Genomic DNA, 13,446 nt, shown 5'->3' with positions numbered 1-13,446 from the left:
GATGGCTGCTTCGGTGTTAATATATTTTACTATGGGTTATAAATTGCAAAATCAATAATCCTTAAATACCAGTGGCTAGATGAATTTAAAATTACAGAGGCAATTGACATTTTACAAACAAGTGATAACCACCCATTCAAATACTCATCAAAAATCTCGCCGTGTCTGTGATTTTTTGAAGAATTTTATAGTACAAAATAGACGATAATAATTATGGTCTGTTTTCATGTAATGTGGTACAGTAAATTATTTACTATACCACATTGCATTATAAATTTTTTTTTTTTTTTTACAAAGATTGGTTTTATGTATTGGTTATATTTATTTATTAATGGACGGAGCCCTATACAACAGTTTCACAGTATACAATTTACAATTTAAATAATTAATACAAATAACACATTGGTTTAAACAACATAGTAATACAATAATTATTTAAGTATAATGGTAAGTATTTAGTAGTACACCTAATTTTACTAGTCTTGATAAATGACGCTCTCATTGACCAACTTCATCAAGCGGTGTAAAGGATTATTTCTTCCATAATTTGTAGTTGTACAGGAACTACAAAAGGAACATGGTGTCTAGTAATGTGATAAGGAACTTTGAAATTAACCGACGATAGGAGTGACGGAGCGATACGACCGTCTATCAGTTTATTCATAAACTCTATGTTAGCATTAACTCTCCTGTCTGCAAGTGAGATAAGACAGAGTTCCCGCATTACTAATGAATAGTCATAGGTAGGATGCTTTATTTTTAATATAGTTAACATAGGCATGCGCAGACTTTTGGTTCCAGGGGTGCACACTAAAAATTAGAGCCCACAATAATTTTGAAAGCCATTATAGGTATATTTATATAAGATGCGCAAAAAATAATTTTTTTGTATAGATATTATTTTAATAAATATTGTCATAACAAAACAAATATATTCTACGCTTATATATAAAATTATACTAAAAAAATTAATCAAATTAAATATCTGATATAATTTAAATCAAACTCTTCACATATTCCTAAACATGTATAAATGTACTGAAATCTAGCAATAATAAAGCATTTGCGGGTCACCTAGTTCTAATATAAGATCAAATAATTAAGTATATATTAATAAATAAATGAATCAAGATAAATATTTTGTTTATACTTTAGGTAATATTAAATTTACATTTTATATCTTATTTACCCATGTTATTATACATAGGTAATCCAGCGCGACGGTAGAGGCGCGAAGCTAAGTAAAAAAAAAAAAAGCGAAGCGGTCACTACCGTAGTATATTACACGAGCCAGAGTTTGCCCATTGAATGTGTGTAAATTTGCCCGTTTTCTTTAGCCAGGGCTACAGACCTAATGAATGAACGGATTGGTCTGTTTGTGGTATCAATAGATCGGGTATGATTTGTAGATTATACCTTTGTTATTTTCGAAAATATTAGTTGAATAATAACGAATATATTAGCAAAAAAGTCAAGTATTTTTGAAGCAAAAAGATATTGTGATCGACCGTTTTTAGTTATTACGTTTCACGCAGCAGCGCACAAGACCGTATTACCCCCTCTATTCCGTATACGTTTTCGTCGCGGTCGTACACTGGGCAGCGGTTGCGACTTGCGGTTCCCGCCGTTGTTGGCATCTTCGCTTATCGTATTTGTTATTTCTGTTATCGACATTCATGTTTCTGGTGACGTTTGGTGTAGATGTTTTTATTCGTCACCGCCAGTGGCGTATTTGAGGGGAGCGATGGGGGCAATCGCCTTCCCCGAGAATTTTTAGACCAAGACAAATTTAATATAAGTAATGGGTATTTTACTAAGAAACAAAAATTATGATTTATTTTATAGTAATACTACATTTGAAAACTTTTCAAATTTTACACCAATTTAAATAACGCAAAACGTTAAATTTTTCATAACGTTTTAATTGTCAATAATGGTAAACGGAAAATTTTTTAAACGTTTAAATTTTTATAACGTTTAAACGCTTAAATTGAATAACGTTTAAATTATTTATAGCGTTAAACGCTCAATTGCTTATAACGTTTATATGTCCCATAACGATAAATAATATACCTAAATTATTTTGATTGAAGACCCAGTCCATACTTAGTGAAAAATTAGATAAAACACAAGCGAAACTTTCAAAACACGGAGAGGTGTTAAAAAAGAATTACAAAAAAGACCATTCAAAGTGGATCTGGCATTAGATAAAAAAAAAAAAAAAACCACAAATATTAAGGATTTACCTGGTATAAATATTACCAAAAATTTTACTTGTAAATTTTGAGCCTGAATTAAAGGAAAAATTTGAGTTGCCCCCCTCTAAAAGTAAGTCTAAATACGCCCCTGGCCGCCGCGCCAGTATATAATAGAAAAACTACGTTGTATTTGTTGTAATTGTAGTAGGCCGTACTATTTATAACATAATTATAATTATATTATAATTTGTTATTTGCTATTTCTAAAACATATAAACAGAAATTAAGTAAAAGAAAAAATAATTTAGAAAAAAACCACTAATACAATGTGTATGCTGAATTTATTAGTGCTCTTATAAACATTTAAGATCCACTAAAAAATGCGTTATCTCATAAATTACAGATAGAATTAGTTTGTTCTGCGTGCCATAATAAGAGAATACAAATAACTCAAAACTATATTATTCAGCTTAACGTACCTAATGAAAATGAAACGGTAACTTTTAATACAACGTTAGATTATTTATTCAGAGAAGTGTTAATAGAAGGCGTTAATTGCAGTGCCTGTAATACTATTACAGATTATACGCAGATAACAAATATAGTAAATCCTAATGAATATTTGTACATTCAAATACAACTTTGGAATAATTTCAGTACCAAAATATCAAACCTAACCATTAATGCATTACCCATTATAATAATTAAAGTTGATGGTAAATCGTATGGTTTAAAATCTGTCATCTGTCATCATAATCTATCTATGAATGAAGCCCATTATACAAGCATAAGTTCACATCAAAATAAATGGCTACGATGTAATGACAATGCAATACATTTTGAACGATGGCCTCGAGGAGGTAAAAATGTATATATTATAATAATGAAAAAAAAAATTGAATATGATTTTTAAAAAAAACATATATAGTATATATAAAATATATATTAAATAAACAAACATTATAATAAGATAAATTAATAAAAACATAAAAAATTTCATATTACATGTCAGTACATAAAAATATGTTATAAAAAACTACTGATATCCCAACAAAAACACTTCGTCGAACTCCGTATAAAAAATTGCTAAGTAAAAAAAACTAGTCATCTATAAGACTTCAGTATTATAAAGTTGTGATATCATGAATAAATGCTAAGTAAATTAAATTTTCAATAAATTTATTCTATCTCAATCATTTATTTACTTGGCGAGAATTTATTTATTTCGACAAATAAACATGTCTGTTTATAACTGGACTATTTAACAAATTTCCATGACAAATGTTACTAAATTTGTTTTATAAAAAGTCTTAATTATTAATTTATAAAGAAAATAAATTCTCGCAAAGTAAATAAATGATTGAGATAGAATAAATTTATTGAAAATTTAATTTACTTAGCATTTATTCATGATATCACATCTTTATAATGCTGAAGTCTTATAGATGACTAGTTTTTTTTACTTAGCAATTTTTTACACGGAGTTCGACGAAGTGTTTTTGTTAGGATTTAATTACCAGCAAATAGGTAAAAATAATTTTTTTTCAATTTTCTTGTAATCAAGTAGAAAACAAAGTGTAATGAAAACATGTTTTCCAGCACAAATATGTACCTATTTTGCCTATATGTGATGCCGTGTTTCAGTTTCATTTGACAAACGTCATATTACTTTTTATATATTATAAATTTTTATCCATTGAGGTACTTGAAAATAGAAATTTTTTTATGTTCCCTTATATTGATGTATAAATTAAGATTTTTGATAAAAATAAAGTAATTTTAAGAATTCGTAAGCACACCACTTATAAGTACTCACTGCATATTCTCATAAGAATTTAACAAATTATAACGCTTCCGGATATTTTGTTCTGGACTTAGTTAGAAAAAAACCAAATATTTGTTTATTACAAAAACATTATTTTAGAATGAAAATTAATCATAAAAATCTGTCTGATTGATAAAAATTACCTATTATGGCAAGCACGTAATTCAGAGGAGGTAGGAGTGATTGCATCCTCCCCCAAGTCTCACAGTGATAACCACGAATTAAAATATAAGTTATATACCAATTTACTGTACATTATTTAAGCTCTACCTATAGGTGGGTATAATAATCCATCACGATAGATTAGGGATCTCATACGTCCCGTATTTTACGGGATTGTCCCGTGTTTGAATAAAGTGTTCCGGTGTCCCGACACAAGTATAAAAATAATAATTTTGTCCTGTATTTTGTATTAAGCTTTTTAAATTTTGGATTATTGATAAACTATAATATCTAAATCAAATGATAATTAATAATATTTGATTATAAAAAAAAAAAAAATCTAAAAAAATTGGTAAGTCACCTTATTATTTGCTTTTAATTTTAATTATAATCTATATTTGTTTGAAGTATCAAATATTTTGTTTAACTTTATTTTATAGTATATTTAGTAATTATGAGGAAAATTTTTATAGATAATTATAAAGAATTTTTATAACAAACATGATTTAAAATGTCCCGTATTTTTAAAACATAAATGTGGGATCTCTAAAATAGGTATAAATACATAACCATAAAATCTACATATTAAAGAGTGCAATTTATTAATAATTCGTAATTATTAATTATAGCTTAGGGAGGGCAAGGGTGGAGTGGTCCCCGGAGTCGGTCCAAAATCGGTTTTTTTTGGTTGGGTTTCAGTACTTGTTTTCATGTTTATTTTTTACGCCGTCCATGGCATTCCAAGCATTCATCTATCGTTATAAAAAATAATATATTAAAGTGACTTCACTTGATTATGAAGTTTTCCTTATTTGTTATTATACCCATATAAATAGATTCAATTTTTTTTTTATTATTTTTTTTTGAAGCAACTAGTATTCTAATAATCAAGATTTTACAAATGTTTAATAGATAGGTATATACAATATTAAAGTATAGAATAACATGTTGCATAGGTATCTATAATTTAATATAATAGCTCAATTGTATACCACAGGATAGACAAAATTAAATGTAAATTTTAAATAAAAATTTAATCTATTTTATACCATAGCATATTGCTGTATGAATATATTACTTTGTACACATTTTGAATTGATGGTAAATAGCTTACTGAAGTTATATTGGTATATTGATATATAAAATTAATGTATACTTGAATAATTGTTTACTGCAGGATATAGTAAACATTTAATTCCGGTTTAATAATAATTACTTATATTTTTTTAATAAACGAGAAACGTTAAATTATTATACTTATTGCACGAGAAGTAGCGAAACGTAACTGAAGCGCACCCTGTGATCGTTTAATCGCGTTTGTCTGTTTGATTTTGATAAAGGAATGGAATATTCCTCCATATTCTAATCTTGTTGGCTATAGAGGTTTCTTATCGGTTAACACATATCAATGTTAGAATATGTTATTATGGTGGTACATTTCTTTGGTCAGCTAACTTTTTAACTCGTACTATAAATTATCTATTTAAAAATAATTAGGAACATTATGTTTATTAATTTAACCGGTTATAATGAAGTCTTGACGTTAAAAACCAATAATTGCAATCATGGATATTAAATGGCTAAAACGATACCGTTTGTTCTGCATCGGAGGCTTTATCATTCTATGTGTTCAGATTGTGTTAGCATTTGTATTCTTTTCCATTCAAGAGTATTCAGTCGTAGAGGAATTTTCACCTAACGTAAGTGAACTACATTATTTCAATGTCATATATAATATGTTTTTTAGATAATTTTACTAATAGTAATTATTTAAATTCTAGTCGTTAAAAAGATTGAAGAATGTAGCTGATTATGGTACTGGGGATGACGACGAGTCTAGCTATAACAATGTTCCTAGTGGTAGCAATCATCGTAACAAACTACCACCAGATAAAGATAATAGTGCATCATCAAATGAATATTATAATAAAGCGCTTCAACAACGCCACAACTATAAGACTGATAACTTTAGAGTACTAAGATTAGATGAATTAGGATTCATACCGCCATGTGATATAAGTGGGCGTGAGTCTGTATCAGCATTACATCGTGCAAAATCTCAATTTTGTAAACAAATCATAGCAAACATATCGTGTCTAATGAAGACAAATCCACCATATCCTAAACGACTGCCTCATCAGTGCCCAACTAATGGTATTATGATTCCCTATATACTATGTACAATAAATATTTATATAATTTTATAGTTTGACTAAGCATTTTTATTTTTTGTTAGATATAAAAAATAATAAAACACTAGGATGTTTTCGAGATGGTAAGGAATTTAAATTATTGCCTGGGTATAAGACTACACTTATACATACTAATTCACAAGATTATTGTTCGGATTTATGTCTTCAATCTGGTTTTGTTTATGCTGGAGTTGAATATGGGTATTGATAAATAAATATATTATTTTAATTTTTTATTTAATTTTAATATTATAAATAAAATAGATTATTTGTTACAAGTTGTTACAAGTTATAAATACTTAAATTATTTATTTAAGGACTGAATGCTTTTGTGGTAATGAAACCCCAGAATGGGATTTAAAACTTTCAGATACATTTTGTGATATGCAATGTCCAGGCAACCAAAGTCAAATGTGTGGTGGACATTATACTATTAATGTTATCAAAACTGGTGTTTCTAGTATGTATTTGTATCTTATTAGTTTTTAAATTTTATTTAATTTTTTCTTTCTTTTAGAATTTGTTGCCAGAGTAGCTTCTGAACCTTTACCAAATTTACAATATGATAAATCTCCTGTGCGAATAGTATTTCTTTTAACACTGAATGGAAGAGCTGTTAGACAAGTTTATCGATTGATTAAAGCACTTTTTCATCGTGATCATTATTTTTTTATACACGTAGATGCAGTAAGTAAATACTTGTTGATTTTCGATATTTTTTTTTTTTTTTTTTGTAAATGTATTATTCTATTTGAATTTTAGAGACACGATTACATGTTTAGAGAATTATTAAAAGTTGAACTAGCATTGAGTAATATTCGATTGTCACGACGAAGACATTCAACTATCTGGGGAGGCGCTTCTTTATTATCTACTTTAATGGATGCTATGTCAGATCTGGTTCAGTCTTCTTGGGATTGGGATTTTGTTATCAATCTTAGCGAGTCTGATTTTCCTATTAAGTTAGTATTTATAATTGTTTAGTAATTAATTTGAGTTTTGATTTTAAGAGAGCTGTTTAAAATTATACCCTTAAATCTATATCTTTACTTTTGTTTGATGGATGAAAATATCACTAGGTCAAATGATAAATTAGTAAAGTTTTTAACTATGAATCGTGAACATAACTTTGTCAAATCTCATGGTCGTGAAGTTCAACAATTCATTCAAAAACAAGGACTAGATAAAACATTTGTTGAGTGTGAAGCAAGAATGTGGCGTGTTGGAGAGAAAGAATTACCAAAAGGCATTATTTGGGATGGTGGGAGTGACTGGCTAGCATTATCAAGATCTTTTGTCGATTATCTAGTTACTGGTGATCCTCTTATTTCTGGCTTGTTACAATTTTTCAAGTATACTCTATTACCAGCTGAAGTATGTAAAAGAATTGTAAATTAATATATATTTTTAATGATTGATTTTTTTTTTTTTTTAGTCATTTTTTCATACTGTCTTAAGAAATTCACCTTTTTGTGAAACTTATATTGATAATAATTTACATGTTACTAACTGGAAGAGATGGCTTGGCTGTAAATGTCAATATCGCCATGTTGTCGATTGGTGTGGTTGTAGCCCAAATGTTTTTCGATATGAAGACTGGAACCGTATTAAGGTAAAATAATATTTAGATTAATAAAAATTAGCAGATATTTATTTGAAGTGTATCCTATACTTCTTAGTTTTTAGATATACCATTCATTACTATGTATTAAAATAATGGTTATTTAAATTTATTAAATTACCATAGTTTACAAAAAATTCATTAACAACTAAAAAAATATTTGTGATTATTGTTATACTGTATATAAAAATAGAGTTTGTATTATAATAAGTTATACTATTAAATTTATAATTTAGCATTATTAATAAAAATAGTGCAATTTAAAAATTAGTTTAAGTGTAAAAAATTGGTTTTATCAAAGCAAAAATATAAATATTTAAATTTAATAAATATTACGAATAATGATAACTATGTTAATATTTTAAGGACTGAAAATTAGTGTACATGGTTTTTATTAGTTGAATAGAATCTTGTAACCCAAAAATCGTTATATAAATAAGTATTTATTATATTTTGATTTGCAATGTTATTTTTTTAGAATACTGAAAAAAAGCAAGTTTACTTTGCTCGTAAATTTGAACCAATTATCAATTTATCTATATTAGATACACTTGAAGTTTGGTTATATGGAGAATATCCCACAGGTAACATGATCACCTCTTCAAATATATATATACGTGCATACACATACATATATAATAGACTGTTATTAACTGTGCAAATATAAATTATTTTTTAAAATAAAACAATTAAAATTATAATTTTATAATTTTTATTCAATTTTAATATTATTTATAATTGTGTATTTTAGATCTTAAAAACCGAATGAGTTATTGGCAAAATGTATACCATTATGAAGATATACATCCAGCACCTGATGAATCATTGCTTAAAATTGGAACTAGTCTTGCAAGAATTGCAACAAAACTTCTAACTACTTCACAAACAACTTGCCAAATCCGTAGTCTTGATAAGTTACTACAGGTTTTCACTTACCATCATAAAGATCAATTTAGAGTAATTTTATGATTTTATCTAACAATTTAAAATAAATACTCTCATAAAATATTGTTTAATTAGGGATTTTTGATTCAATATGAAGTCATTGTTTCAAATAGTTCTACTAAACTTCTTCTAGAAAGTTGGTGTTGGCCAAAACTCCAAGGAATTATTATACATAATAGAGATCCCATTAATAGATTATTGGTAATTTAAAATATTTAGTTGTAGAACAAAAATGTGTAATTTTATTAAAGTTTATGTATTATGTTTCTGCAGAATTTTATTGTCAGTTCAGATTTTGATCAAAAAGAACAAATGTCAAGAGATTTTATACGTATTATAAGCCCTCACACAGACCCTGTATTAATACACCAATGGGGACTTGGTGACCAAAGTTTTATAGTTACATTTTTGTGGTTAAATCCTTATGGCGAATTGGCTAATGTTACATCTGTAAAAATTGATGGATCAGCTTTAGTTAGTAGTTTTTATTAATTTGAAATCAAATAATTTTACAAGCATTATATATTTTAAACTTTAATAATTTAGATAAAATTTGTGAAACCAACTTTATTAACACCTTTGTCACAAGGAATATGGACAGTATTATTAGTTTATGAAAATGTGACTATGGCATATACTCAATTTCTAGTTACTCCATCACAAACCAATAGAGAAACATCCATATCTGCTAGTCAAATAAGGTAAGGCATTAACACATTTTTTTGGTTATAATTTATTAAAAAAAATTTTGATTATAGCTTTATAAGTAAAAGTCACAATTATGAACAGTCCCTTTACGAGTGGGAAAATGTGATAAAAGTTTTTAAAAATACAATAAAATTTGAAATGAAAAATAACATTAATGATCATTTGAAAACTAAAATGACCAGTTGGATTGATAGTCTTATTTTAAGGTAAAGGTATATTTATTGGTATTAATTAAACTTCTGTTACTTATTCACAGGGCATTTTGAAATGTTTACCTTCATTTAAATAAATTATATAATATTATATTTTGATTATAAACCGGGTCTTGAATTTTTAGTGCTTACAGCATTTTAGAGACCTGTATTGTGATTCCATGTAAATCTATTGGTGATTGTGGTCTTAAAAACTTGGTTACATGTGCTGAAACATCATGGAGTTCTTATTCACCTGATCCAAAATCAGAAATAATATCAATTAATAAAGAATTTGGAACTCTAAACCGGTAAATTTATTTTATTTAAATTAGTATTGTCAAATATAGTCAGAATTGAAAGAAAGTTTATAAAGGAATAGCTTTTGGCTGTATATTTTAATTTTAGCATCATATAAAATTTAACTTTGATAATATTTATTATTTACTAATTATTTTACTTTCTGGTAACTAAGAAAATCAAGAAACTTATTGGTTTTCAATAGTGATTTTTATTTGATGTTTAATATTAAAAATATTCCATTTTATTTGATTGTAGCTTGTTAACCAGTATTTTTATTTAAATATCAATCTTAAAACTATGATATTCTAAGTTAAAGTTTCTGTTAAAAAAAAATAAGAGAATCATGAAAGCCTAATTTCTAATCAAAAAATGTCTGTATATAACTTGTTGCTGATTTATTTTCTGATAAGTAATATCAAAGGAAAATCAAGAAATACACTGTAAAACAAATATATTTCTTGATTTTGCTGTAAATAGCTTTTGTAGTATAGGTATATGTTATAATTTTAATGAATATCATTAATTATAACCAATTTTTGTCATATTATTTTCAGATATTATTAGACTGACATAGTGCCATATCATTACAAGTTATACCATTTCTATCTTAACCTTATTTTTATTTGCTTAATTTTATTTTATTTAATAAATTACTTTAGATATTTTTTAAAGTTTAACAATTGTTGACCCACCTCTAAGTTATCATACATTTGCTAAAAATTAATTCACAATTATTCAATTTTTGTAAATGGCAAGAAATCCACATTATTTTTTTAACACATAGAATTAATGTAATGGTTTGTGATCAAATGTTTTATGCTTACATTAATTACGTTAACATTGATTTAATGAAGAACACAAATTTAACAAAAATATTTATTTATATAAAATATTAACTAAAATGTAGTTAGATTTAATTATTTTACTATTATTTTAACATAAGGAAATCTCTTGTAGAAATAATGAGTTATTAACTGTCTATGTTTAATATTTGTATAATGTTATATTTTGAATTATAAATCTTAAATATTTAAGATTATATGCTACATAAAATGTTAGGTTTTAATAATATCAATTGAAAATTAAAAATTTTCAAGTTAATGCAAAGTGTTTATTTATATTATTGCCATGATTTTTAATGTTTTTTATGAAAGACAAAAATAATTAATTTTAGTTCAGTCTCTCATAATAATTTATATTATTTATTTTTATTGATAAATAACTGGTAGTTAATATTTTTAATCAAAATTAAAGTTAGGTACTCAATTATTAAAAAAAAAATATTTATTATTATTAGTTTCTTTGAAAAATTAACTTTTGTTCAATTCACTCCGTAGACATTTCTATGGATAATAATTGTTTATTATCTGATTTATATGTTCTCCTAGTTAGAAAAGTGTTTTAATATTAGTAGTTTTGACTATTCCCCTCTACATAAAAAATATTAAATTGAATGATTTTTTTTATTACATAATAATTATAGCATTCAAGTATGTATATAAATGATGAAATAATTTTTTCTTTGGGTATTAGCAATTTATAAAATATATGGCAGTGGCATGAATATAGTAAAACAGCTACAAAATTATGACTGTCAATCAGATATAGATTAGGTTATGTATTAGGACTGATAGATCAAACCTAATTGTATTGTCACATAATGCACTAAATGAGTCATAAATTATTGTATTGTAATTTTTCTTTACTTAATTTATAAAACTCTAAACAAACAATTCTATTATATAAGTTTTTCAAACTAATTATAATTCCAATTGTATTTAAATGTATTATAAATTATTAACATCATAATTATAGTATCTACTTTAGTTTACTTACATGATATTATGTCCTACTTTATCTTCATATTTATTGTTCAAACTAAATTGGTTTAAAGTATTATCATAACTATTGAATCAAATTTTTTCCAAAACAATATAAGTTAGTTAATACATTTTACACAAGTGCATAATTTATTTACCATGACCAATTTCTAAATAATATGGTATTAAAATAACTTGAGTATAGTAACTGTTGATGTAAATTATACATTATTTAATATTAATTTAAAATAGTTGAATTATAAAAATATATATACTGAAGTGTTAATTATTATGTGATTAAATGTTTATTAATAATTCTTTTTGAAATACATTATTGAGATTTTAGAATTTCTAGGATTTTAAAAATTATTATGAATTTACTTCATGTTAAAAACTTTCTTATATCTTGATACTAAATGGTAAATATTTCAGTGTTTTATAAATGGAATTTACTGATTTTTTTTTTTTTTTATATAAAATATTGTTAATGCCCTTGTCAGCATTTTTGTAATATAAAAGCAATATTTATTATTACACATTTTCTGTCAACTATTAAGCTAATAAAATGGTTTTTTGATCTCAATTTATATCATATTTGAAATCTATTAATATGTATGTATTAATGTATTAATGTTTTATGTTCATGTTATTTAATAATATTTAATGTTATTAATGTCTTATAATGATCAATGTTATGAATGTGAAACTGAGTGTATTATTTTTAATAGGTTAGCAGTGATCTAAGCATTTCAAGTAACCAAAATAAATTAAAAAATATAAGTTTGAAAGGGTTTAAATAATAATTTGAGTTTGAAATTGTAATAAAACAAAATGAATAACTCAACTAACAACTATTAAAGATTGATTTTTTAAATGCATTGTCAATTTTTAATTTTAATAGTTATTAATAATTGTTTTAAATGAAATAATTATTGTTTAATCTTGTATATTTTCTTCATTTTAATAATAAAAACAAATATCATTTATATGTAAACATTGTGATGTATCAATAACAATTAATACGTTTAAAATAACTTAAATGTTATTATATAGGTTCTTAATTTGAATTTTACATTTATTATTATTTAAAATCACTTTTATGTCAATCTTCTTTTATTTTATATTTTAATAACTATAAAAAAATAATAAATTGTATAAACTAATGTATAGGTTCTAAACATTTTGTATACTGTAAATGTGCTTTATAAGTTCTGGTTTATAATAAAATACAGTCATTTATGCCGTAAAAATTAAAAATATAATTTAAAATCTCACCAACAATTAATAACCTATCTTAGTTTAAAATATTATATAAAAATATAAATTACATAAATAAAGCAACAATAATTCATAAAACAAAACCAATTAATAACTAGGTATTACATTTTATAATTTTAAGTTAATTTTATTTTTGGTTGTTACCTTAATATTTTTAGAATATAATTTTAAGATTTTATTTTTCATTGCACAATAAATGTATA

General features: G+C 25.0%; 1 protein-coding gene across 2 annotated transcripts; it reads left to right on the top strand.

Moving 5' to 3' along the window:
* Window positions 1–5,580: 5,580 nt before the first annotated feature.
* Window positions 5,581–12,724, top strand: LOC112685908 (xylosyltransferase oxt). 2 transcript variants are annotated; one of them, XM_025557960.1, is made up of 16 exons: window positions 5,581–5,885; window positions 5,967–6,339; window positions 6,422–6,578; window positions 6,695–6,837; window positions 6,895–7,064; window positions 7,140–7,339; window positions 7,457–7,751; window positions 7,813–7,989; window positions 8,477–8,582; window positions 8,750–8,955; window positions 9,019–9,144; window positions 9,217–9,417; window positions 9,490–9,644; window positions 9,702–9,857; window positions 9,989–10,153; window positions 12,694–12,724. In XM_025557960.1, exons 1-16 carry the CDS (start codon window positions 5,751–5,753, stop codon window positions 12,707–12,709), a joined length of 2,781 nt encoding a protein of 926 aa, XP_025413745.1. In that variant the 5' UTR covers window positions 5,581–5,750; the 3' UTR covers window positions 12,710–12,724. The 2 variants fall into 2 exon arrangements, with proteins under 2 accessions (XP_025413745.1, XP_025413751.1); XM_025557966.1 differs by lacking the exon at window positions 12,694–12,724 and adding an exon at window positions 10,700–10,998 and having other exon boundaries at window positions 5,751–5,885.
* Window positions 12,725–13,446: the final 722 nt, after the last annotated feature.

This window comes from Sipha flava, unplaced genomic scaffold, assembly GCF_003268045.1.
Source record: "Sipha flava isolate LNK unplaced genomic scaffold, YSA_version1 107_pilon_pilon, whole genome shotgun sequence".
Taxonomy (NCBI): Eukaryota; Metazoa; Arthropoda; class Insecta; order Hemiptera; family Aphididae; genus Sipha; species Sipha flava.
The sequence above is the reverse complement of the archived record's forward strand: the minus strand, read 5'-3'. Positions and strand labels throughout refer to the sequence as shown.

Excerpts from the sequence above, each read along its gene's own strand:
- LOC112685908 (XM_025557960.1), top strand. The coding sequence starts at position 5,751 with ATGGATATTAAATGGCTAAAACGATACCGTTTGTTCTGCATCGGAGGC. Across the intron at positions 5,886-5,966 it reads TAGAGGAATTTTCACCTAAC|TCGTTAAAAAGATTGAAGAA; the intron begins GTAAGTGAACTA and ends TTTAAATTCTAG. Across the intron at positions 6,579-6,694 it reads TATGCTGGAGTTGAATATGG|GACTGAATGCTTTTGTGGTA; the intron begins GTATTGATAAAT and ends TATTTATTTAAG.